Here is a 26,444-nt window from a genome sequence, read left to right as displayed (position 1 = left end):
GGGGTAGATTGTTAAGCGGGGGGGGGGGGGGGGGGGTGGCGGCGATAGATCACGGGTGGTTGGCGCCAGAGCGAACTAGTAACTCATTGAATCATAGATGTGGATCAGAGGTAAATAAACTGGATTTTTTTTTTCGGCGTGAGAAATCGGAAGTGTGGCGTGAGAGTGTGTGAAAACAGTCAAATGCGTGTGTCTCACGCTCAATGCGTGAGAGTTGGCAACCCTGGAGTACAGGCTCCTGGCTCATCCGTCTGGCCCTGGCACTGTACTGGCAAGAGAACTCATCTACCTTTTATTCTGAAACACAAACTGGGAGAAGAGCACAGACCACTGAGCCTGCCTGGGTTCACCATCTGGAATGCTCCAGGTCTTAGTAGTATGTGCTATATATATATTGCCTTGCCTTGCCTATGTGATGACCATGAAGGGATGCTGAGCTCTCCACACTGAAGGGGGTCAAGCTGCTGCAGTGTTGGGGTGCATGTGAAGATCTATTTGCAACTATGACTATGATTTCTGGCTCCTCCCATAATTCTTTTCATTTAAATGAAATGATAATGAAATAAAATAAAGCATAGAAGGGCTGATAGACACCCTAGAGCATGAGGAAGAAACCTTGAGAGGAACCAAGACTCAAAGGGGAGACCCATTCTCCTCTGGTCGACAACAGACATAACAACAATGTAATTGTTATTTAGCAAACAGTAAAATAAGTAGAAATCCTAGTCATGGTTTGCTGGGTGACTGTGTGTCTGAAACACATTGTCACAGGAACATCTGTCCAGTGCAGTGGAGTTGGTGTGAAGGAGGGAGACATCACTTGATGTTTGGGAGACACCATAACAGCTGAAACAGGTTGAGACTCAGTAGCAGCATGACGTTAGGAGTAGGTTTACCTCAGCAAAGGTAGAGACAAGATGATTAGACATGTCTTAGTACAGAGAAGTGTAAATTAATGGACTATAGTGTGCAAGGCTCCAGCAGATCTAGCTATGGCAGCACAGCTAAAAGGGTGGAGCTAGAAAATAGCACAGGGATGAGGATCCCTGAGACATCAGGAATAGGTTTATCTGCAGGCAGAGGCAAAGAATAAGACATGTTAACATGAAAAACATAATGTTTTATATGAGGAGAGAGGTGCATTCGCCCACTAACACGTCCAGGTCTCCTAAAAAGAACACCATGAGTGACCTTAATCTGAAAAATGAAACACCAGGAGAGCTCTTAACTCATGGGGTGTAAATACTTGCCCAAAACATGCTCAGGTATGTGTAATGCTGTCATGGACCCCTCCTTGTGGGCGTGTCGCTACGTTGTCTGTGTGCCGTTATGTCCATGTTTGTAGTTCCGTGGGTGTGGGTCGTCTGTGAGCGTGTTCGTAGTCTCACCTGTGCCTTGTCTCGAGATCACGAGGGTATGTCAATCAATCAATCAATCAAATTTTATTTATATAGCACTTTTTACAACAGTTGTTGTCACAAAGCAGCTTTACAAGTGCCGAGTCCTAGCCCTCAGTGAGCAAGCCAGTGGCAAGGAAAAACTCCCTAGTTTTTTTTTTGCATGAGGAAGAAACCTTGAGAGTAACCAAGACTCAGGGGGGGAACCCATCCTCCTCTGGCTGACACCGATCACCATGACAACAACAACAATTTAGACAGAAAGAAATAAAGAAAAGGAAAAGATGTAGTAATGTCCATCATGGTGTAGGTTTATCCGGTCAGGCAGTAGGTGGCTGGCACTGGATAACTCGCTTGTCTCTCCTCATCTCATTTTTCCTCGAGCAGGTGGGCAGCCATGTGGAAAAAATAAAACAGATACATAGATAATACTACTAGGATAGCTTTTCTATATCTCTGCAACATTGCCAAATTAAGAAATGCATTATCACAGGATGATGCAAAAAAATTGGTGCACGCCTTTGTTAGCTCTAGATTAGACTACTGCAATGCACTACTGTCAGGATGTTCAAATAGGAATCTAAACAAAATCAGTATGGGAAACAATAACCTCTTAAATGTTTGCTCCAACGCTCGTTTGTTTAATCTATCTCTTTTAAACAAAGTGCGCAGCAAACACGCATCGTGAACACACCCTTTTTGAATAAGGAATCAACTTCAGCCACCAAATAAGGAGCTGCGAATAAGTAACCAAACGATTCTTAAACTGTGAATAAGTAACCAACTTCAGCGTCGTCAGCACAGTGGAGTGTAGTGGAGTGTTGTGTACGATAAGCCCATCTCGGCAACACGATCGCTCTTTCTCACGCTGTACGCACGAGAACATTGTTCGTTTTTTCTATACTGTATTTATGATCAAAGCGTATCTAAATCTAGGGTCACGCTTAACGACGAAAGCTGCTTTACGACGGACATTTCAGTCTCTAAACCCGTCGTTAAGCAGGGACTCATTGTACATTTAACTGAACTGACAGTTCAGAGTTCATGCCTGTAAGGTCTTGTGTTGTGTTGAATTCGGCCGGTATTGTGTTGAATTCGTTTATCCGCACATAAAGACGCTACAGATTATATTGTCGATTTATGTTTCAAGAGCTAGACTTTAATTATCCAAACGGCACGGAATTATCTATGTCCAAAGCCACACTGGCTCAAGGGTGTTAATTATTTTAAATAAAATGCACACTGACTATACGAAGTTCACCTCTGACCACGACTTTGCAGTATTACAGCAGTATTATGTCTAAAAATCTAGTTAGGACAAAACTAGAGTGCTCAATGAAGTTAAAATCACTCCGGAATATCATCTGTAACGTTTTTATGTGTGTGCAAACGAGGGGAGTCTGAATTCGGCACAACACATTCGTTTGAAAAAAATTCTGTTCCACCCCTGACGGGTGAAGAAACATCTACAGAAAAGCCACACCTCATTATAAGTCGCATGGTTCAAAGCGTGAGGGAATAAGTAGCGGTTTATAATCTGGAAAATACGGGTAGCAATCGCGGGGGCTCCGCTGTGGCGGGTCGAGGTTGCGTTCCGCTCTTCAGCGCTGTTTGCAGGGTTCATCCACCTTTACAAGTTGGAATTCAAGCACATGTACGGCACTTTCAAGGTCCATTTTCAATATTGTCCAGCACCTTCAGCTTAATTAAGTTAAGCACGTAGTCGTCTGTAACTGCACCAGCCTCAATTTGTCCAATTAGACTGTTTAGTTCCTCTTTTATTCTGTCGTGAAAAGACATTTCTGCTGCTTTCAAGTCCAACTACAAGCGATTGCTTCTGATTGGAGTCTAAGCCCCGCCCCAAATTCAGGCGAACGTTCCTATTGGACAGTGATTAGATTTCATTCTGGCACGAATACAGCTTCGCAGAGACACACAGTGGAATACAATAGAGGATTTTCCATCCACCAAGTTTTTGCGCATTTTGAAAATGCGCATGAAAAAAGCTGGATGGAAAAAGTCCAAAATTCGAAAAAAGCCCCAAATATCGCAAAAAGATTTTTAGGCTAGGAGGAGGTGGAAAAGTTAGACTATCGCATCGCCAAAATTCGGAAAAACTGGATGGAAAAGGGTTTGTGATCATTACATTTAAAGGAGACATTTATGTCTGAAATACCGTACTGTGAAAAGCAATACCTCTGTGCCGTGATTACATTTCGAGCTGTATTATATTCAATTCTGGCACAAATTCAGCGTTTTGGTTTTGAATGCTAATTCTTGTGTATTGTTTTTCAATAAAGAGATAAAGTGCATTGAAATGTAATGTAATAGTGCTTTTGCATTTCATTTTGGCACATATTCTGCATGTTTGTATTAGGGTTGTCCCGATCCGATATTTGGATCGGATCGGCCGCCGATATTAGCAAAAAATGCGTATCGGTATCGGATCGGCAGGCACGAGAAAATGCCGATCCAGACTTCCGATCCAGTTTTTTTTTAAGTCCGATCTGGGTTTTTCAGCGCACCCATTTAGATAATCCATTCCAGTTTTTGCTGTGGTTTTGCCAGTGAGAGTAAAATCCGGTCCGCATTTTCCAGCACACCTTCAGCACACGAGCATAGCGTCTGCCCCAATTTAGCTCCGTGGCATCTCGGACCGCCGTGTAAATTTGAAGTTATCTGTAAAAATGTCAGTTGTGTGGGATTATTTTACCTTAACGGATGACAAAGACAAAAAGGTAGAGTACAACATATGCCACAGTAAAGTCAAGCGTGGTGGTAAAGCTGTAATAACTCTTAATACCACCAATCTAATCAAGCATAAATACCACCATAAACAACATGACGAGTTTCTAAAGAAAACCGAAGACAAAAAGAAAGGTCCTACACAACTAACACTGGCAGAAACGTTTGAATTGAAGGGAGTGTATAGATGGGGATGGAGCAGCAAAGTGGAGGAGTGTGGAGTAGAAGGCATTTTGCTTTTAATTAGTTTTCGATATGTGCACGGATTTTTTTTTTAAGCTTTGGTTTACACTTGTTCAAGAGCACTGATGGATGTTAATGTTAATAGACTATTTTCCACTCAGGTTGTGTGTTTTGCTTTTTTAATATAATTTACAATATTATTTGCACTTGTGGCTTTTTAATCCTTGGTTTACTGATGCTATTTCTGTTTGTTATTTAATATTTTGTCTATTTTGAGTTTATTAATTGCTAAATAAACAGGTCAGTTTCTCCTTACCAACCATTGTGTATTATTCAAACACACCTAATTCAACTGGCTACTTGTTATCAAGAGTAAAACGCTTTTCAACATGAGTTTGACAACAAAGTAAGTTGGGTAAATAACTTTAAACTTTTATACATGCTCGGATAGGCCGGTATCGGCCGATATCGGTATCGGATCGGAAGTGTAAATAAATATCTGTATTGGATCGGACGTTCAAAAAGCTGGATCGGGACATCTCTAGTTTGTATGGAAAAGCAACACTGTAAAAAATCTTTGTTTGCTTATGTTCTGTGAATATAAAAATTTATGTGGGCAAAGCATGAAACATAAAAATAGTTACTCCAAAAACAAAAAACGAGTTGTGCCATCAGCTGCTGCATTTTTACCATTCAACTTAATATTTTGTGTTCAGTGAATGAGCATTATGGTTCTCAGTCAACATGTCAAGTCCAAAGTAAAAAACTGTGTTGGGCGAGCAATAGTGGTAGTGGTGAAACTAATGCGCATGCTCGAGAGAAGATTTTCTTGGCGCCTTCTGCACCAAAACTAAAATGAAGACCCAGCGTTTCACCATTTATCTAGAGGACTTCAAACGTTCACTGAGTGAAGTTAATGTGGATCTTTACTAAGCTAACACAACTAACTTGGTGGTGTTTGTTGAGTTTGAATTTTGAACTAGGTCGTATTTCAACATATTTTCCAAACGTATAGTTATCAAAACTAGAGCTAAGCCAACAAGTTGTTTTTCAGTGTTTAACTTTGCTATGAGTTTAGTAATGTTAGTGTTAATACTGTTGTGGTTGGCAAGGACAAGCTACCGATTAACGGTTAATTAACCATCACGTGTTAACTGTCCGTTTGTAATTTAACTACCTCACGTCAGCAAACTGCGGACTAACATTAGCTACATAGTTTGCTAGATCTGCGTAGAAATTAAGCATTTGCTGAAGCCCAGTCGATTTCTAATTAAGTACTTTTTAGATACTTTTTCCAACCACATACAGCTCCGCGGTCAGTTCTCCCGTTTCCCTGGATGTGTGTTGTATGTGTGTTAGTGTCCCCCCTCCCTTAGAACCAGTGTGTTTTTGCCGTTAGCGTATTGCTAATAAATTAGCATTGAGCTAATGTTGGCTCATTCTTGTCCTCCTGACTCGACGACGTTATTACATTTATAAAGCAGCTCTCATATGCCTGTTTGGTAATATTTTATGTTTACTTTTTGACATGCAAATAAAATGCACAGTTACTTCATTATATTCTGTATATTTTGAATTTACTTCATAAAGCATAAAATGTATAGTTAAGGCAACTTGGATACTAATGAATAATTACCTGAACTAAACAATTGTAGCTGGAACAACGTAAAACATTTTGTTGGACTCACTAGGTGTATTTGGTTAATATATAACATTTTGTTGGCTCAACTTATTTTCTTTAATTAGACTGAATTCTGTAGTTGTCAGCAGAACTTAAAATTTGCAATTTGCAGAGCTTAAATTAGACCAACTAAAAACATTAGGTGCAACGGGTCACTAAGATTTTTTTAGTTGGTGAGACTTGAAATTTTTTACAGTGTAGCACTTTACGTTAGAAAACTAATTCTATTTTTGTAGGATTTACATGCAGAACGTGGTGCTAAAACAGTTAGCAGGTCGCTGCTAGTTGATATTTTGTCTTAGTTTGTGCTTTTGCATATGCTAAAACTATCTAAAGTAGCTATTCTGCAAAAACTAAATTATTCTGTATCCTATTTGTATGGTGCAGTAAAATACAGGAGATGTTTATTTTATTCATCAGATAGAAGGAGATTGATATCTGGATTTGCAATTGCAAATAAATATTTAACCAAAATATTGCCACTTGGTGATACCAAATAGAAATTACATGCTTTTTGTGTTTTCTGCTTATGATAATTTTAATAAAGAACAAAACTAACACTATAAACATATAATTAATCATATTAAAATATTTGTGTACATAAAGTCTAGTCTGTCTACATAAATGTGTTGATTATACAAGAGTCCTGGTATAGAGATAACAAGATATTAGAGCCTTATTAACGGATGGTACATTACTTTCAGTACTTAAGTACATTTAAAGTCCAATAATTTTGTACTTTTACTCAAGTAAAAGTCTAAAGGAAGGACGTCTACTTGTACTGGAGTAATGTTTTACCTTGGGTATCTGTACTTTTACTCAAGTAGGCTACATGGTTTGTGTACTTTGCCCACAACTGATGTAGGTAGTGTGTGATACTATGGTGCAGTTAAAATTGAAATTTTAATTGAAATAATAAAATAACAAGAAGAAAGCAACTACTTTTGGCTTCGTAGTTCTTTGAAATAATCTCAGAAATGAAAACTTGACAATAACTTTGTGAAAGTAAAAATAAAATCAGAAGCACAAGAAGAAGAGAGTTGAGATTAGACAAGTCTGAATTACAAGATAATAGGGCAGAGGAAAAATAAAAGATTTTCTGACACAAAACCTGATGTGTAAATAATGTGAATTTGACATATTGCTTTTGTAAACATTGAAAATGAATTTCATTGCTGGTGGTTTCATACTGGTGTAGTGAGGCTGAATCCCTCAGCGCCGTGACATCACTCGTCTCCTGTGAAAACAGACAAAGGCTCCGTGCGTTATCGAGGGATGTTGGTCCGGGAACAGCCCTCAACACGTTTCACATTCGCGTTATGCTGCTGGCATAACATACAGCTATGTATGAGCAATAACCGACTGGATGTATAAATGAAGTCGAGCAAGGAGTCTTGGAGAAGGCAGGAGGCGGCTGAGAGAGAGAATGTTCTGGGTTGCAGCGATGGCCTCGTCCCGGTCGTTCGTGGTCGATCTCGGCCGGAATCAGAGTCTGCCATTCGGACTTTATGGCTCTGACGATCGCCACTCATTCTATGGGTACATAGAGTACATAGTAGCGTTCCCTCTGCATGATTACGGCGGGATCATGTCAGGATTGGTGTCCGATTCTTGGTGGAGAAAGACTTTGTATCTCGCTGGAGGTGCCCTTCTGTCTGCTGCGGCGTTCCTCCTCTACGAGCTGCTCTCCATCAGGTAGGTCCTTCCTTCGGGCTGCGCGAGAACGTAGAAAAATCACGAATTGCATAGGACTATTAAAGCCATTATTGCTATAAATATTGGAGTAGACAGACGCTTGAGCACAAGGCTAGGCAGTAGTGTTTTGTACAGTTGTCGGGTGTTTTTTGTCACAAGGAAATCTGTGTGTGTGTTTGGTAGGGTGGCGTAGCTGTCGTCGAGAGATTTTGTCCACATCTTTATAATTTTATTTGCCTAAGGTTGGATAAAGTCACGTGTTTCGAATCACGTGCACACGCAGTGATTGTGCGCTTGCACCCAAAGCGCTCCGTCACCTATTTGCTGTTGACGAACAACAACAAACCTGGAGCTAGAAAATACACTTGTCTTCTTGCAAAGATTCGCCATAAAACGGAAACAAACGTATATCGTGTCAGTGTATTCCACCCAACACCACAGATATTTGGCGAGTGGACCGAGACGTTATTTACGTCGCAGAGTTGCGTGAATACCCTTTATTGTATCGTTAGGTTGTTTATGTCGTATAATAGTGTGACGCAGCGCCGTGCTAAAGTACACGCACACGACACGTGGAAAATTCAGCACCGCGTGTGGTGGACAGCGCCACATTTTCAGCGTACACCATCGTGTCATTTCGGATGATGGAATACTTTAGACCAGGGGTGCCCAACCTTTTTTTAACCAAGATCTACTTTTGAAGTTGATGGCATGCCGAGATCTACCAAGTCAAACACAAGGGCCAGGCATTAATTTAAACAAGGAACCCCAATCACAGGTTCCTTGACACAGGTGGAAAATAAGCAGTAAATCCAACAAATGAGGAAATGATCAATGCGTCAAAATTAGGTTGTCAAAACAGAACAAGAATCTCACAAGAACTTCACACCATTTCTATCTCTCTTAGCCACATACACACACACACACACACACCAAAATTACAGAAAAGAGCAGTCAAAAAACCCAAATCTAAATAAAATAAAAAAAAACAAGTAATTCCACACACACACACACACAGTAAAAAGTAATACCTTCATCTAACTAAAAAAGTGAGGTAAGTGGTTGCATTGAGCCTTTTGAGTTGAATCAACTTCAAGCCTTTTTTAAGTTGAACGAACTCAGTAATATTACTTAAATTGAACTCAGAAAAGTCAAGCTGAATTAACTAACAATTTATATCTTTGTTAGGTGAACATAATTTTCTTGCTAAAGTTAACAATTAAAATTAAGTACACATTACTTGTAGCAATCTATGTAGAAGTTTGAGTAACTTATTTTTTTTTGCTAAATTAATCATGTGCATGAACGGCTTTAAATTGTGTCAAGGTAAAAAAACAATCTGGTACATAAATTATGCTCTATACTGTAAACATATGTGTTTATTATATACATGTGTTTGTGTTTCTGTATACACACACACACAGATAGATTTGGCATTACAACATTTATTTAATGTTTAGCAACCAGTTTCACTTCCAACAATGACTGAAAAACCAAAGGCCATAAATATAAATCAAAAGATTTGAGCATTTGTCAAAGAAATATGCATCAAATATGGAAATTTCTTGAATCATATTAGAATTAACCCAAAAAGAGTATCTCGTGTAACAACTTGTAAACACAGGGAAAAAAACGTGTTACACAGGAGCCTACTCGATGGATTCTGATATTTTCGCCAAGCTACAAAACCGAACAGATCAGCGCAACACTCAAGTTCAGCAATACAAGGAATTGTACTTAATGAGGGTTAATGAGTATAATAAATCCTTCTTACTTGTGTCGGTCACATGAACAGTCAATGTAGGACCAACAAACCCCATGCAAGTAATGTAAAAAAAGTAAAATGTAATGCCAAGTAAACATTTTTCCAGTAGGTTTTCAGTATAGATAAGTTAACAGATGCTTTTAATACTGCAACACCAGCAGAGTTATTTGGCTTAATATAATAAAGTAACTGTTGAGTTGTCACTGCAAACATATGACTTCCTGATGTTCCCAACAATACTGTTAGAGTGCCAATTGATTTTTAAGGCTAACAATGTGTGAAGTTTTTTTTCAAACATATCAGAGGATTTGAGAAGTTATTTACGACAACTTTGTCAGAAGATTTGTGAATTTAGATGATGGTTTAGGGCGCATATGATCCATACCAACAAAAAGTCTCTGATATGTCTCAAAAGTGTGCAAAAGTTTTGGTGGATACTAAGGGCGTACTCACACTAGGCTCTGTGATCCGGGCCCGGGCAGTTAACCGTGCTCGGGCCCGCTTGAAGAGGTGGGCCAGGGCACGATTCATGTGGACTCTGGCACGGTTCGCTTCGAGTGTGAGCGCTATCCGTGCCCGGGCCCGCTTGGTGCCTCGTCTGATTGATTCATTTAGCTGGAACTCAAACATGACGTCACTGATGTGATGCTCACGTTAAACAGTCATAGCGGCAAAGCGATTAGCAGACAATCATTGTGTTAAATTATCGATAAATCTGTGCTTGCACCGTGTTTCTGCACTCCCAAAACGACTCCAAAAATACAATAAAAAGAGAATCGTGAACTCCATAGTGTTGTGCGAGCGCGCTTTTTTCCAAATAAAGTCATGTTGTGATGACGTAAGCGTGTTCGGGCGCGGTTGATGAAGGCAGTGTGAGTGCAGGCCAGAGGGGGAGTGGGGAGGGGGGGTAACCGGGCCCCAGCAGGGAACCAGGAAACCGTGCCTAGTGTGAGTACGCCCTTAATTTCCAGGGCATAGGTAAGTCCAAAGAGCAGGCATCATGCTTTTGATGATGTCCTTCTATGATGATGCCAATGACATCCAACTGATGGCACACATAAATCTTCATCGGGCACCTGCTAAGTTCGGCATGCACCTCTGTTTCATCATGACTCTATTGGTGGAAACAAAGATTAATCACACAAACATACCAACAGGTAAAAAGACAGGTGAGACAAAGACAAACTTTTACCATATGTGACTGAAAAGTTCAGAAACGCAGCTTTATACCAAACACTTACATGGTGGTCACTGATGAGGTCTTCTTGTCTCTCCCCCATGTATTCCATCAGACATCTCAGAACCACTTCTCTCCTTTTCACCACACAGGCTGATGGATTCTATCAAAAACAGTAAAACCTGATCAAAATTCACAGCCCAATTATACAAGAATAAAAGCCCAGCCACTGTATTTAAACTATGCAGGTGAACCAATGTGATCTGAAAGGAGTTCTGCATAAATAAATAAAATGTGTTGTAACAAGTAAGATACTGTTTAACAAATAAGTGCGAGTCAGACAACAAAACAAGCCCAAGAAAAGAAATAGCAACTGAGAGAGCATCCATGCCAGTGCAGTGTGCGTAATTATTCTACCAGTGAATAAATGCTGACCTTCAAATCCAAATTCAGATTGGAACTGAAAAAAGTGGATAGGCAGAACAGCTGAGTTGGACAGATGGACAGTCATTGCTATCCTTTCTGTTACATACACATTATAACACCGAGGACCAAGTATATGCTGGACAATAAATATCTTTTTGATGGAAAAGTTTTACATAACACAATTTTGTCCTCTTACCTGTATGAGTGCCAACATCTGGGACTTGATTCTTTGACCGACAGCTCCTCCTTTTGCATTGAATAGGGACAACAACTTTGCATTGTGTTTATCCAGTTGTGACATGAATTTTGGCTCAAGTAAAACGCCATTAATCCCCAAAAACTTTTCATTGATCTGGAAGCACATGTATGTCTTTGTGGTTGGTTTCTAAAAGGGATAGGTTTTCATCCCACTTACAACATACAGAACTTATTCACTACCAAGAAGCTAGTTTTAAAGCTATACTAAGCAGGATTTGTCAGCTGCTATAAGAACACACCAAATATACTGTTGGCTCTCCCCTATTTCCTCCTCTTCTCTTCCTGTTCCTCCCCCCTTTTGCCTTCATTTATTTTCTGATTAATTATACCTCCTGAGTGTTAAGGTGTAGATTTACTAGCTCAGGTTGATTTTGTTCTTTAAAAACTTGAATTTGTTCAGATAAGACAATTTTCTGATAGTTTAAATGATAGGCTATCTATTAAAAACCTGAGGGAACTACAAAGCACTTTAAGCAATGTAAAATTCTAATGTCTGAAACAGATACAGCATAAAACAGTAGCTTTGATTTTTTTTTACAAAATGCATAACATACTATATTCTTTAGCCTAACCTGTAAATGTCCATGGATACTATTTTAGCTCTTTAGCTTTGCTGATTTCTGCTTACCTGTGATTGTTTAAAGAGAGCAGGCCATCGCTCCTTCAGACATGGGTGCTGTTTTATGAGAGTCTCTGCAATGGCACACCGCTGTGCATCATTTGGATAGGGAGTGTAAGAAAAGATTACCTCAGCTAAACACTCCAGAATGTTTAACTTGACACCAGGGTAAAACCTCTCTTTGCACAAAAGGGAACCATCTCTGAGGAAATTTTCATGACCCTTTTGAAGAACTACTTCAGTGTTGTATGAAAACTTTGAAATAGGGAAGTCAGTAGGCCATGGCTTATGTGTTCCAGGGTTATGGGGACTGAGTTCTATAGTGTCATCAGATTCCTCCAAGATGGCCTCACTTGATGTTTGAGGCGCAGAATCATTTTCTGACACTAATGTGGAGGCAGAGCAATCTGGTCTTGGGAGGTCAGTAAAGTCTATATTTGTTAAGATTACTGCAGACGGTGCATACACTATCTTCAGTGTGTCCTTATCTTTCAGGTCATCAGTTGAGCATAATGTAATGAAGTCTGGATCTTTGTGCTGAAGGCTTATTTCCACTGAGATCCCAAATACCTGTTTTACTGCTGCTTCTAACTCTTGCACTGTGCATGGTATTCCAGGAAGACAAAGTTTCTTTATTTCATGATCCAAGATCACTCTAAACTTCACAGCTGCATCCATTTTAACGATGCATCCTAAACAGATAGGAAAACAATATTATTTGTTATCATTATTAATTAGTTTTGCAATAAGTCATGCATAGTTTAGTGTTTTCTGTAATTTGTATGTGTGAAATTGCATTCAGTTTTGAAGAAGAGAAAGAGATAAAGAAGATGAACAATTCTAGTTAAATCAGTACACATTTACCTCCTATTCTAGACAGATATGGTGCTTCAGTATCACTATACGCCTTCCTGCAACCTTGTAGTCTGACAGTGGACATACATCGGAGAGATCTTTCTGTTCCATAAAAACTACAAGCTCTGTACTCTCCAGCTCAAACCCTCGGACATGTTCAACATACCAGGAAATTAATTCTTTAGCAATAAAATAAATCTTGTCTCCAAGAATTACTATCTGAAGAATTTCAACAAAGTCTGGGAGTCCTGCAGTAGACCCATAGGCCAAAATCATGCCTTTTGAATATGTTGTTCCATATAGTGTCACAGTGCTGGAAACATGAACACTGGTCTGACCTGGAGAGATTCTTCTTATTTCTTCTTGTACATTTGAATGTAAAACTGCTACAGGCACAACGGATACTCTGGCAGCATTGAAAATAGAGATTGTTGTAGTTGCATGCAAGTGGTGTGCAATCATCAATTGATGCTTGTTTGCAAGAGAAAAGGTTACATTTTTGAAATTTCCTGTATGCCTTACAATTTTTTTGAAATAATGATGTTTTGCTTCGAATTGCATTGTTCAAAATCCAATGAGAGGTCCAAACAATTTAATGAGGGCTGGATAATGCTCCAGGAAGTGGTGTTTAGGGATCAACTTCACCTGAGGAAATGCATCCAGTAGCCTGAGTCAGTGCTCAGAAATCTTTGTGTCAAGATATGACATACTTGCTTCAGTATGGGTTGGAGCTACCACAAGTTCAACTATGTCTTTAAGACACATGATTACATTCCATCCTGGATCATTCAATGTAATCAATGTAGGATGGGATATCTGTCGATTTCCAGTATACAGCGGTTATCTTATGTTTTTTCTAGATGTTCATAATGGATTACATATTTCAAAATCATCTACATATAGGAATATAGACATCTACGGTCTTCAGAATAAAAAATCACTCTCTATAAATGGCACCAACACGGAATGATCTGAACTGTGTGCATTCTTGCATACTGTGAGGAACTTGTCCCTGATATCATCATTTCTTAAAATTTGTTTTAAGGATTCAAGAATTGGGACATAATGAAAACTCTTCTTTTCATTCGGATCAAGTACATATTCTACTGGCTCCACAACGTCAAACCTTTGTATGAAATACTGTCTTCTCTTGAAAGCTGATGAGAGAGGACCAGTCTTGTCAAAAGCCATGCCTATAGGGCTGGAGTTGTTTAATTCCTCAACTAAAGATGTGACAATGGTGTCATCAATGGCACAATTATTCTTCTTTAGGTGTGATTCAACAGTGTTTCTGATAATTGGCATGGATGCTGATGACACAAACTGTAGCTCATCTACTAATTCATTAATGCACCTGTTAGAAACATTATGCACACTTTCCAGTTTAAGCAAGAAGGAAGCAATATGGTCTACAATTAAGTGCTGGTGGTCATCATTTTCCAAAAAATTAGCATTTTCATCATCAACAATCTCATCTTGAGCAGCTTCAGAGTCATCAGGTTCAACTGTTGGTTCATAAATGTCCAAAAGAACAGTTCATTTAAAATCACTAACTACATGAGGCGTGTGCTTTCTGTTTTTGTGTGCTTTAAATGTTCCATAAATATTGGTTTGAAAATTGCATCCTTTAAACATACATTCAACATTTTCATTACTTTTGAGATGCCGGCCTACATGTTCAAAATATTCTCTCTCTGTTGGAAACCCTGGTGTCCTACACACAAGGCATGTAAGAGGCAGTAAAACCACTGGTCTTTGTGTCTGGCTTTCCAAATGGCATCGAGACAAATGTGTATGCAGACTATTCCAAGTTTTGAAGGAGCACGGGCATTCCAAGTATATACAGGGTAACGAATGGATATGGCCAAAGGTTCCATGATGCAGTCTATAATGTTTCAAAATGTCACTTCTGGTGGGTAAAATCTCACTGCATCTTTTGCATGGCCAGCTCATTTTACTATTTTCAGTACTCATTTTTGTTCTTCATTTTTTCCACTTTTGGCTTAAACAAGTGTCCCATGTCTATAATAAGCTTAATCAGGTTCCTTCTACCAGCGTCTATAGTTTGATTAGTACAGACTGAAAGTAAAATGTTCTTGAGTATCTAAATACAAGGGGGGAAAAGCATGTCAGAATATGTAGATATACATATAGCATACGTGTATTTTATACATGTCATTAATGTAGATATAAAATGATTAAAAGTAAATGGATCAATTTTCTAGAATTACAGACTACAATTAAGCATACACATCTGTAATTAAAGCTATCCATTCTGCTTTAGTAATGCAACAGGTGCCATTAATTACTGACAAATCTATTTCCCAATATATGTTCCAATTGGAGCATTCAGTAATGCAGGGTTCGTACGGTCATGAAAAACCTGGAAAAGTTATGGAATTTGAAAATAGCAATTTCCAGGCCTGGATAAGTTTTGGAAAAATAAAAAATACTCAAATGTTTTGGAAAAGTCATGGAAATTTGCTTGACACAATAAATGTATGTTGTTCTGATAACCGGAAGAAAAAATTAATAAATATAGTATAGCCATTTTTTTTCATTGTGCGGACCGCTAATGTAACTTCACACATTAGTTCACTGCGTTAGCGTCGGACTCCAAGCGGAGCTGTAGATTGTACTTTGATGTAAATCAGCGTAATGCTGGTAAATGCCGATTAAACAATGACTGCTTCAGTTGGACAAATACAAGCTATGGCTTGTGAAAGACAAGGACACGGGGCGTGCAAAATGTGCACGGTTAACGATGGGGTTAGAGACTGAAAAGATTTAGATACGTTTTGATCGTAAACACAGTATAGAAAAAAAACTAACGATGTCCTCGTGCGTACAACGCGAGAAAGAGCGATCGTGTTGCCGAGATGGGCTGCAGTGGAGCCTGTGCTGCCTCAGCTTATCGTACACAACACTCCACAACACTCCACTGTGCTGCCACTGCTCCTCCGTGCACGCGCGAAATAAAAAAAAAGTAGGTCGTAACTCCGGTTTATATTGATATTGAAAATACGGTAAATGTTTATTTTTTCAATTAAACCACGTGGCTTGTCATTAATTTATGATATACTGTGGAATTTTGGCCTGGATTTTTTCTTATTTTTCATGTCTACACATATGTTTAGAGAATGTATAGGCCTAGTCATTAAAATTTGCCTCAAAGTCATGGAAAAGTCATGGAAAAGTCATGGAAATTGATTGTCAAAAAAGTGTATGAACCCTGGTAATGACTCATTTTATGATGCAACAAACAGTATGGAAACATCGAGACCAAGTTTGCAACCAATTAGCCTAGTACTCCATTACTTGGTGATGAGTCTCTCACTCTCATTAGAAGTGTTTTGAATTTAACTTAACAATTGAATTGAACTTAACAATAACACAACGGCAGCCTCAAGATCAAAACAGTTAAAATCCCAGATGGCAAAAGAATGTTGAATCAACGTGATTCACTGTTGTTCAGTTCAACGCAGAACTGTTGAATCGACGTTAAATTCTGGCGTTGATTCAACGTTTAAGTGCACATACAGTTCTACGTTGAAAACCCGTTGAAACTTGACAGTTAATCAAGTTAACCATCCAAACATTGTCTGTTTTAGTAAAATCCAATTCCCTGGTAAATGTGAAATAGTTTGCTAGTGATTTTAACCTGGTAATTCGTTGTCTGAATGTGTAACTACATTAATTAACAGCATATGTTTAGTAGACCAGCGGATTTAGCTTCAGATATTCGTCTCAAATTCAAATAAATGAAGCTAGAAATTAAGTTGATTCCGACTGTTTGGAGTTACCGGCTATTGGTCATGGCTATCTATTTTACTCAGATGCTAGCTATCTAACAAGCTTGACTAATTTACTAAACAACTACTGTGTTAATTAACACGCCAACTTATTTTATTTGTCTTTACCATACACTTTATCTAGACTATGTTTAGTAGACATTCATTAAACTTTCACTCAATTTTGTTTTACCCACCTCAAAAGAGAAGAAATAGCTAACTAAAAAATGTTTATTTTATATGAACTTGTAGTGCACGAGACGAGACCGCCAAGGCGTTTCCCGCTCCTCCTGATCATGCCAAACGAAATGATGATTAAACATCTTCTTTTCAACGTTGACAAACGTTAAATAATTAAACTTGTGACAACTTAGGTCGTCTTTTGCTATCTGGGAAGTGTGGAAGCTAAACTCAGAAAAGCTCATTCTCCATGTCGGAGCATCTGAAGAAACTCCTTGCACTTCGCCCCAAACTGCGAAGCATAAGCCTCGAGGCCACCGGTCCTTTCAGATTCATTGAAGATTTCTTGAAATTGTGGTCAAGATTAAAATGGTTGCAAAAAAATATGCGCAATGAAACATTACAAACGACACCTATTATATTATCAAACTACTCGGGAAAAATACTCAACTTACCGAATATCCAAGAAAAAGCAGGTTGAAGACAGATGCCCGGGAAGTTAAGAAAAATGCCAGGGAAAAGTTTACGCAAAGCATCAAGGGAAAGTGGATAACTGTCACACATACGTTATTAAACTTATTGAGTTAACTCAATTAAACAAAGTTTATTGTACACCATAATCACATTGTCTACTTATTATCTACTTAAATAAATTGTGCTATTAATTATAATTTTGTAGGTACTCTGACTCTTTTTGTGTGTAGGGAAATAATCTTGATGTTTTTTAGGATAAACCTAATAAAATAAAGTTGATCACAGTTATTTAAATTATATTCAACCTACACGATGGCTGTGACACTTTTTACAGTGCACACACAAACTAGAAAAGATCACTTCAAAGCAGGAAGGAGGAGAAGATAAGTCCAATCTTTAAGAATGCTAAACATCACTGGGCAGTGGCACTGGCAGGGAAACCGGCAGATGGATTTAAATTCAACTGGAAAACATATAAAAATCGGAACATACTTTTCTAAGTATATGGATATGAATATGTGTCATTCAAGATAGTACCATGCTCTTCTAAGTCCAGTCTCTCATAATCCGGGCAGTAGGAGCTGAGCACCAGCCTTAAACAGGCCACGAGGTGGTCATCAGTCCATGTGGTTCTGTACTTCGACTAATTATTTCATTATTAGTTCATTTACCTTTTCGGTTCGTAGAGCTGATTTCGCCGGGAAATCATTAGCATACCTCTTGTAAACTGTGAGAAAATGTCGCTCCAAATTCCCCTTCTTTGGTATGGCCACAGTAGCATTACAGATCAGACACACCGACTTTGAATTTGAATAAGTAAAAAAGTAGTCATCTTCCCACTCGGGATGAACGTGATAATTTTTAGCTTTTTTGGCTTCCGCCATTCTCTGTTCAGCTGCCGCCATTCTGGCTTCCTCGTCTTCTAGGGGTGGGCGGATCGATATTTATATCGATAGTATCGATACAAAGGTGAGGATCGGTATCGGATCGATACCACGGCGAAAATATCGATTCTTTTGCTGCAGTTTAAAGGTCTGCACGGGACTGCTTTTTTAATCCCGCTCCGGCCCGCTCCCGCTTGTTTTAATCCTGCTTTCGCCCGCTCCCGCCAAAAAATCGCTTGTTTTAATCCCGCTCCCGCCCGCACCTGCTTGTTTTAGTCCCGCTCCCGCCCGCACCGGCCAAAAAATCGCTTGTTTTAATCCCGCACCCGCCCGCAACATACACATTTCTGTCGCCCCCGCCCGCAATCCTAATATGAATTGAATTAATTAGATTTCGTACTTGAAATTTTCTTATGTATTTATTAAAACAGCAATATAGCGATGGATCGCGCTGTCCCATTTCTTACCACAGTCAAAACACATGCCGTCAGGTGATGTACACCAACACTTTCTGATATCAATCACAACAAGCCGATTTCCCTCTCCATTAATTACAATGGAATATGACTTCCATACATCAGACTTTCCTGTAGTTGGCTTAATTGTGGTGTATTCGCCTGTTTTAATTGAATTTTCCACAGCTGAAACTGGTTGACCGTCTACAGCAGAGGTCGACAACCTATGGCACACGTGCCATCATTGGCACGAGGCATAATCACTGGCATGGACCATCATCAGCAAAAATATATATAATTTAATATAAATTATTATATTAATGGATTATAATTTCAAGTAAAAAGTATCACCCCCCCTCCCCAACGGTTTGGAAGTATCGGTATCGGCGATACTGACCAGTATCGTATCGGTATCGTATCAATACCAAAATTCCGAGTATCGCCCACCCCTATTGTCTTCACGTTTTAGAGTCCCTGGTTACAAACTAGCAACCGTGGCAAACTATACCCAGCATTCATTAGAAAAGCAGAAAAGGTTGTGTAAATAATTAATTTTATTTTTGTATCTTATTATTATGAAAATACATACTGACCTCTCATGAACGATGGTTTGATTAGCGTTTTTTTTTTTTTTTTTTGTCAGAGCCTTAAATACATGGTTACATGGTAACACTTCTCGCGATCGACTGAAACTCGGACCGCGATCGACTGGTAGATCGCAATCGACTGGTTGGGCACCCCTGCTTTAGACGGTACTTAGATGCTTATAACAACTATCATTAAATGAACCATAGTGACGAAATAAATAACTGCTCAAAATGGCAAGATACGCTGTGAAACCATGCCTTATTTTTCGTCTTCAAACGTCTGTCGTAAAAGTGTGTACTTGTAGTAATAATTTCATAATCTGGTACAGAATAAAGTTTCTAGAGAAGAACCAAAACACGTGTCCATTCTGGGTCATTATTAATATGAGTTTAGTTTCCCTGTTACCCGCCAGAATCTGCTCATCTGTCATCTTTAAAAACAAAACAAAACTGAAAAAAACGAATTGATTAAAATATATATTTAAATGTTTTCACTCCTGACAGACAAACATGTGACATATTTAAAAACTAACACTATTGCTGCATTAAGGGTTCTGAGGAGCATATTTGTATTTTGATGAACCTTGTCAGTACTGAGGTAGGTGGGTTTGATTATTTGCAGTTGAAAGCTCAGGTCTTGTAGCATGTCGCCTGTTTCATTAAGCTGTTAGTGTACAAGGATACATTTCATATTGCTCCTTTATTATGTTAGGAACTCTCATTAATCCCATATTTCATATTAATGAAGCTGTGGTCATTTTGGCATAAGTTTCCCCAGTGACATGTCCTTTCTCTAGTTCAGAATTTCTGCATTAGTAGCGTTAGTATTATCAACGTTGACTACACAGTCACACAACAAGAATTATGGGGTTAATGTCTCTTCACAAATCTTCACATATGGGAATGTGGCTTTGGCTATAAGGATTGGCTATCATGTATTATGTAGTCATTGTCATCTGATACATTTACAAAAGAGAATTTAGTAAATCACTGTTTTGGGCAGTTTCTCCTGGAAGCGTGTCATGGTGGGCACAAGCGTCTTGTGCCTCTGGGCTGTGTATTGCAGGAAAGAGCAGGAACTGGACTCTAAAGATGCCATCATTCTTCACCAGTTTGCAAGGCCCAAAAATGGTGTCCCAAGCCTCTCACCATTTTGCCTGAAGATGGAGACGTACCTGAGGATGGTGGACCTGCCCTACCAGGTTCACCTCACTGCTGATGTCATTTAGTTTCATTAAAGGTTTCTAAGTAATCGGTGGTGTTTGGTGGTTCATGAATGTGTCTACTGTGAGGAATGATGATGATATGTAGGGTTGTTGCTTGTTGTAAATCCTTTCAAGACAGTTTTGAACATGCATGTCTTTTCTCTTGCCTCCTCTGCAGAATTACTTTGATGGGAGCCTCTCTCCTCAGGGCAAGATGCCATGGATCGAGTACAACCACGAGCGCGTGTCGGGGACAGAGTTCATCATGGACTTCCTGGAGACGAAACTGGGCGTGAGTCTCAACAAGGGCCTGAGCAGACACGAGCAGGCTGTGGGCCGGGCCATCACCACAATGGTGGAGGAGCACTTGTACTGGTGAGGGTCAGCCACCACCTTCACGGCCTCCACCCTATCGCCCCACCCACTGGGAAACAGCTTCTCACAAAGACATATCTGCTGGCGTCTGCAGGGTTCAGGGGGTGTACTGACACAGATGGGGAGACGGCACCTGAGCTAGTGGAGTGTTTGGTCACTGCTTCTACAGTTGCAGGGAACAGTGCACTTACATCATCCAGATGACTGACTGCAGGCTAATTAATGTATGTAATAAAGCAAAATCCAGTTTTTATGAAAATAAAAAAATATAATAGCTCAGAGTTAACCTGTTGAGGGGAAGACATAAAATTATAATCATTATAATCGGAACTGTTTTATTCTACATAAAATATGAACTATACAGTGTGATGTCACTTAATGTACCAGAAGGATTGTGACTAAAGCACAATGTGACTAATGTACAATCAATCTGGATCTTGATTTAATTATTAATGGCCAGAGAGCACTGTGGTTAGAAACCATTGTCTCTAGAGAGGAACAGCGTACATGTGTGTGTGGGTGTGCGAGTGTCTATGTGTGTGGGTGTGTGTGCGCATGTGTGTGTGGGTATGTGCATGTGTGTGGGTGTGTGTGTGTGTGTGTGTGCCCATGGACTATAAATGGGTCTCAACGATATGACGTGTGCAGGAAGCTTGAGTTACCATCATTCAGAACCACCACATCCTCATTACTGACAGACCCACTGGACTTTAGTAACTGATGAACTGAATGGTTCATTTTGTAATCAGTCATGTTTTGTAAAATGTTGATTTTTGGACTTCCGAGAGATTGCCTGTGTTCTGTGTGTTCTCTGTGTTCTCTCTGTGTTCTGTGTGTTCTCTCTGTGTCCTGTGTGTTCTCTCTGTGTGTTCTCTGTGTTCTCTCTGTGTTCTGTGTGTTCTCTCTGTGTCCTGTGTGTTCTCTCTGTGTGTTCTCTGTGTTCTCTCTGTGTGTTCTCTGTGTTCTGTGTGTTCTCTCTGTGTGTTCTGTATGTTCTCTGTGTGTTCTGTGTGTTCTCTCTGTGCTCTGTGTGTTCTCTCTGTGTTCTGTGGGTTCTGTGTGTTCTCTTTGTGTGTTCTGTGTGTTCTCTCTGTGTTCTGTGTTTTCTCTGTGTGTTCTCTCTGTGTTCTGTGTTCTCTCTGTGTGTTCTCTCTGTGTTCTGTGGGTTCTGTGTGTTCTCTCTGTGTTCTGTGGGTTCTCTCTGTGTGTTCTGTGTGTTCTCTATGTTCTGTGTATTCTGTGTGTTCTGTGTATTCTGTGTGTTCGCTCTGTGTTCTGTGTGTTCTGTGTGTTCGCTCTGTGTTCTGTGTATTCTGTGTGTTCTCTCTGTGTGTTCTGTGTGTTCTCTCTGTGTGTTCTGTGTTCTCTCTGTGTGTTCTGTGTGTTCTCTGTGTGTTCTGTGTGTTCTCTCTGTGTTCTGTGTGTTTGCTGTCTGCAGGTCTACATCACTGTTAGTCTGAGAAGTGTCATGTTAGTTTACTTCCATTAATAAATCCTGTAAGATGTTCCTGTAGCTAAAGTGACTGATGGCTGGTGGAGCGTGATGCTCCCATCTCAGCAGTATCAGCTTTTATGAGCACGGCACCCTTTATAGACTCTACTGAGAATACATTCATTAGAACATTGTAATTAAAAATTCACAGACCAAATAATTAAAATGTGAACTGTGCAGAAGTGTATTAATGTCTAAAATAAACTCTGTTAATTTTTGTTGCATTAATCTGATACGATGCAGTTCAGCACTGCAGACCTAAATACAGAAGAAGACCAGAGCTGCGTCATGCAGACTGACCCCGCAGACCGAGCAGACCTGCCTTACCTCTAATATACAGCATGGGTCACTTGCTCTTTGTTGAGGTGTGTGTGTGTGTGTGTGTGTGTGTGTGTGTGTGTGTGTGTGTGTGTGTGTGTGTGTGTGTGTGTGAGCACAGGACGATCGCGTACTGTCAGTGGGTGGAGAATGTGGTTGAGACTCAGAAGATGCTGGAGGTTCCTGGGCCCCTGGGTGAGGCGCTGAAGTGGACCATCTGCCACCTGAATGGAGGCCTGGTGAAGAAGGAGATGTACTGTCACGGGATCGGCCGCTTCTCCCGGGACGAGGTGTACACGCTGATGGAGAGAGACCTGCGTACACTGGCCGCGCTTCTGGGTGAGGAGAGCTGTGAAGACCCCTGAAGAAGGACAAGAGCTTTATAGAGTGTGTGAGTGTGAGAGTGTGTGAGTGTCAGTGTCAGTGTGTGAGTGTCTGAGTGTGAGTGTCAGTGTCAGTGTGTGAGTGTCTGAGTGTCTGAGTGTGAGTGTCTGAGTGTGAGTGTGAGTGTCTGAGTGTGTGAGTATCTGAGTGTGTGAGTGTCTGAGTGTGAGTGTTCAAAGCCGGAGTGGCTAATCGGGAGATTCGGGAGGATTCCCGATGGGCCGGTTCATGTTAATCTCTAGTTTGGGCCGATTGGGAGGGAAAAATAATTTTGGGCCGGATTTGGTCATAAAACTCCCGGGCTGAAAAAGTGTCCCACTCCGGCCCTGTGAGTGTCTGAGTGTGTGAGTGTGTGAGTGTGAGTGTCTGAGTATCAGTGAGTGTGTGAGTGTCTGAGTGTGAGTGTCAGTGTGTGTGTCTGAGTGTCTGAGTGTGAGTGTCAGTGTCAGTGTGTGAGTGTCTGAGTGTGAGTGTCAGTGTGTGAGTGTCTGAGTGTGAGTGTCAGTGTGCGAGTGTCAGTGTGTGAGTGAGTGTGTGTGGGGTCCATATTTGTGGGGAAGGGGGTGTTTGTGTGGTTGGGTACAGGTGTGAGTGGGTGTGTTTGGGTGTGAGTGAGGGTTTTGTGGGTGTGGGTGTGTTTGGGTGTGAGCGAGGGGTTTGTGGGGGTGTATACAGGTGTGTGTGGGTGTGTTTGGGTGTGATAGGTGATGGATATATCATGGGCTTGCATGTGGCAAAGTTCTGCTAACAACTGCATGAAGACCATTATGCTGTAATGACCATTACACCTGCATGTTTGAGATCTCCTTCACCAGTATCTCTAGGTAGTGTCATCACGGTTCTTACCCCAGATTACAGCATTTAACGGGTTTGATGGGGGTGTGTGGGGGTGTTTTATAGGGGATAAGAAATACATTATGGGCTCCAGAGTGTCCAGTGTTGACGCTGCAGTATTTGGACACCTGGCACAGGCTCTGTGGACGCTGCCCGGCACCAGACCTCAACAGCTCATCAAAGGTACAAAAACACACGACTTGGATCTAATAAACATTAATAAGATTCATGTGTTGTGAAGGCTTTACTACAGATAAACTAAGTGAAATCACATTGTAGAGCTCAACTGTGTAGCTACACCAGTAGGTTGTGCTGATGATATTGGTCTGTCTGCTGTATTAAAGTGTTGTGTTCTTGCCCATTCTGACTTGTGCACTCTGACTTCCTCGATGTCCCTGCCTATGACATACACATTTAACAAGACCGTGATCCCCTGTGCTGATGTAGTCAGTGTTAAACTGATACTGCTGATGGAACAGGCAGCTTCTCACGGGTCCTGTGTCCTGTCTGTAGGTGAGCTGATCAACCTGGCCGTCTACTGTGAGCGCATCCGCAGGAAGTTTTGGCCCGAGTGGTTCGTGGCGTTGGATGATGTGTGTCTGGAAGGAGAGAGTGACAGCAGCTGTGACACAGCTTCACATCTGCAGGAGTGCAGCCTGTTCTCCCGCACCGACACCCTGGACCACAGCGCCAGCAGCTCGCCCACACACACTCACACACTCTTCACAGACACGGACCACTCCGCGTGCTCACTCTCTGACTCTGACATCGAGCTGGATGGCTCGCACGCTGAGCACCATGCCAAGGAGACCTAAGGGACATTTACACTGACCTTTACACTGACCTTTACACTTTACACTGACTGGATCTGCACAGGAACTTTGACCTGCAGCAGGGTTTGGATTATATGGGATATGAAGCCATCGCCATGGACCCTGACACACACTACACTGCTACAGTTTAAATAGTGAATGTGTGTCCTTGTGTGTGTGTGTGTGTGGGTATGGGAGAGTATGTGAGTGTGTGTGTGTGTCAGTGTCAGTAGGTATGGGAGTGTGTGTGTGTGTGTGTGTGTGTGTGTGTGTGTGTGTGTGTGTGTGTGTGTGTGTGTGTGTGTGTGTGTGTGTGTGTGTGTGTCAGTGTGTGTAGGTATGGGAGTGTGTGTGTGTGTGTGCCAGTGTGAATAGGTATGGGAGTGTGTGTGTGAGTGTGTGTGTGTCAGTGTGAGTAGGTATGGGAGGGTGTGTGTCAGTGTCAGTAGGTATGGGAGTGTGTGTGAGTGTGTGTGTGTCAGTGTCAGTAGGTATGGGAGTGTGTGTGAGTGTGTGTGTGTGTGTGTGTGTGTGTGTGTGTGTGTGTGTGTGTGTGTGTGTGTGTGTGTCAGTGTGTGTAGGTATGGGAGTGTGTGTGTGTGTGTGCCAGTGTGAATAGGTATGGGAGTGTGTGTGTGAGTGTGTGTGTGTCAGTGTGAGTAGGTATGGGAGGGTGTGTGTCAGTGTCAGTAGGTATGGGAGTGTGTGTGAGTGTGTGTGTGTCAGTGTCAGTAGGTATGGGAGTGTGTGTGAGTGTGTGTGTGTGTGTGTGTGTGTGTGTGTGTGTGTGTGTGTGTGTGTCAGTGTGTGTAGGTATGGGAGTGTGTGTGTGTGTGTGCCAGTGTGAATAGGTATGGGAGTGTGTGTGTGAGTGTGTGTGTGTCAGTGTGAGTAGGTATGGGAGGGTGTGTGTCAGTGTCAGTAGGTATGGGAGTGTGTGTGAGTGTGTGTGTGTCAGTGTCAGTAGGTATGGGAGTGTGTGTGAGTTTGTGTGTGTCAGTGTCAGTAGGTATGGGAGTGTGTGTGTGTTGTTCTGTGAGTTTCTACAGTTCACATGTATTTATTCCTGTCCCTCAAACATTCAAACACGAAGTACAGTGAGATGGTAAGAGAAACAGATGTAATATTAACTCACCTGTTTGCATCATTGTGCAAAGAGAGATGGGGAGAGTGAAGGAGAGAGAAGGAGGGAGAGAGAGATGGAGAGAGGGGAGAGTGAAGGAGAGAGAAGGAGGGAGAGAGAGATGGAGAGAGGGGAGAGTGAAGGAGAGAGAAGGAGGGAGAGAGAGATGGAGAGAGTGAAGGAGAGAGAAGGAGGGAGAGAGAGATGGAGAGAGTGAAGGAGAGAGAGAGAGATGGAGAGAGGGGAGAGTGAAGGAGAGAGAGAGAGATGGGGAGAGGGGAGGAGAGAGAGAGAGATGGGGAGAGGGGAGGAGAGAGAGAGAGATGGGGAGAGGGGAGAGTGAAGGAGAGAGAAGGAGGGAGAGAGAGATGGAGAGAGGGGAGAGTGAAGGAGAGAGAAGGAGGGAGAGAGAGATGCCTTCCTATCTTTCAGGCTGCCGCTTCCATTGCATTTATTGCATTATAAAACGGTATTGCTCACTCTTAACCACAAGGCGGCACTGTGACCATTCTCAAGATGTCAGGTGGAATATTTCTCTTCTCAGCATCAGCAGACCTCTTGATGCCTGAGACACATGCATTATACGTAGGTGTGTATGTGTGTGTGTGTGTGTGTGTGTGTGTGTGTGTGTGTGTATATATGTGTGTGTTTGTGTGTGTTGTAGCATGTGGAGTGTGCACCAGGAGTTTCGTCTGGATTAAATAATGGTTTGATGTGGTTTGAGAATCA

The 26,444-nt window shown here is 41.0% G+C and overlaps 2 protein-coding genes across 2 annotated transcripts; one reads left to right on the top strand and one right to left on the bottom strand.

The window, feature by feature from the left end:
• The first annotated feature begins 7,208 nt into the window (after positions 1–7,208).
• Positions 7,209–25,981, top strand: faxcb (failed axon connections homolog, metaxin like GST domain containing b). Its single transcript, XM_076981672.1, has 6 exons — positions 7,209–7,701; positions 20,239–20,374; positions 20,556–20,752; positions 22,684–22,901; positions 23,847–23,963; positions 24,294–25,981. Exons 1-6 carry the CDS (start codon positions 7,433–7,435, stop codon positions 24,593–24,595), a joined length of 1,239 nt encoding a protein of 412 aa, XP_076837787.1. The 5' UTR covers positions 7,209–7,432; the 3' UTR covers positions 24,596–25,981.
• LOC143483317 (uncharacterized) lies at positions 10,289–12,624 on the bottom strand. The gene is made up of 4 exons (XM_076982159.1): positions 11,956–12,624; positions 11,266–11,421; positions 10,708–10,806; positions 10,289–10,580 (listed from the first exon to the last, which is right to left on the bottom strand). Exons 1-4 carry the CDS (start codon positions 12,622–12,624, stop codon positions 10,410–10,412), a joined length of 1,095 nt encoding a protein of 364 aa, XP_076838274.1. The 3' UTR covers positions 10,289–10,409.
• Positions 25,982–26,444: the final 463 nt, after the last annotated feature.

The sequence above is a fragment of the Brachyhypopomus gauderio genome, chromosome 19, assembly GCF_052324685.1.
Source record: "Brachyhypopomus gauderio isolate BG-103 chromosome 19, BGAUD_0.2, whole genome shotgun sequence".
Classification (NCBI taxonomy): domain Eukaryota; kingdom Metazoa; phylum Chordata; class Actinopteri; order Gymnotiformes; family Hypopomidae; genus Brachyhypopomus; species Brachyhypopomus gauderio.
This window is presented reverse-complemented; position numbering and strand designations above follow the sequence as displayed.

What these genes read in the sequence shown, in the direction of transcription:
- LOC143483317 (XM_076982159.1), bottom strand. Translation starts at nt 12,624, where the DNA reads ATGGATGCAGCTGTGAAGTTTAGAGTGATCTTGGATCATGAAATAAAG. An exon ending in AGATGTTGGCACTCATACAG is followed by an intron (nt 10,807 to 11,265) that starts GTAAGAGGACAA and finishes TGTTTTTGATAG; the next exon opens with AATCCATCAGCCTGTGTGGT. An exon ending in ACCTCATCAGTGACCACCAT is followed by an intron (nt 10,581 to 10,707) that starts GTAAGTGTTTGG and finishes TTCCACCAATAG; the next exon opens with AGTCATGATGAAACAGAGGT.
- faxcb (XM_076981672.1), top strand. Translation starts at nt 7,433, where the DNA reads ATGTTCTGGGTTGCAGCGATGGCCTCGTCCCGGTCGTTCGTGGTCGAT. An exon ending in TGGTGGACCTGCCCTACCAG is followed by an intron (nt 20,375 to 20,555) that starts GTTCACCTCACT and finishes CCTCCTCTGCAG; the next exon opens with AATTACTTTGATGGGAGCCT. An exon ending in GTGGAGGAGCACTTGTACTG is followed by an intron (nt 20,753 to 22,683) that starts GTGAGGGTCAGC and finishes GTGTGAGCACAG; the next exon opens with GACGATCGCGTACTGTCAGT.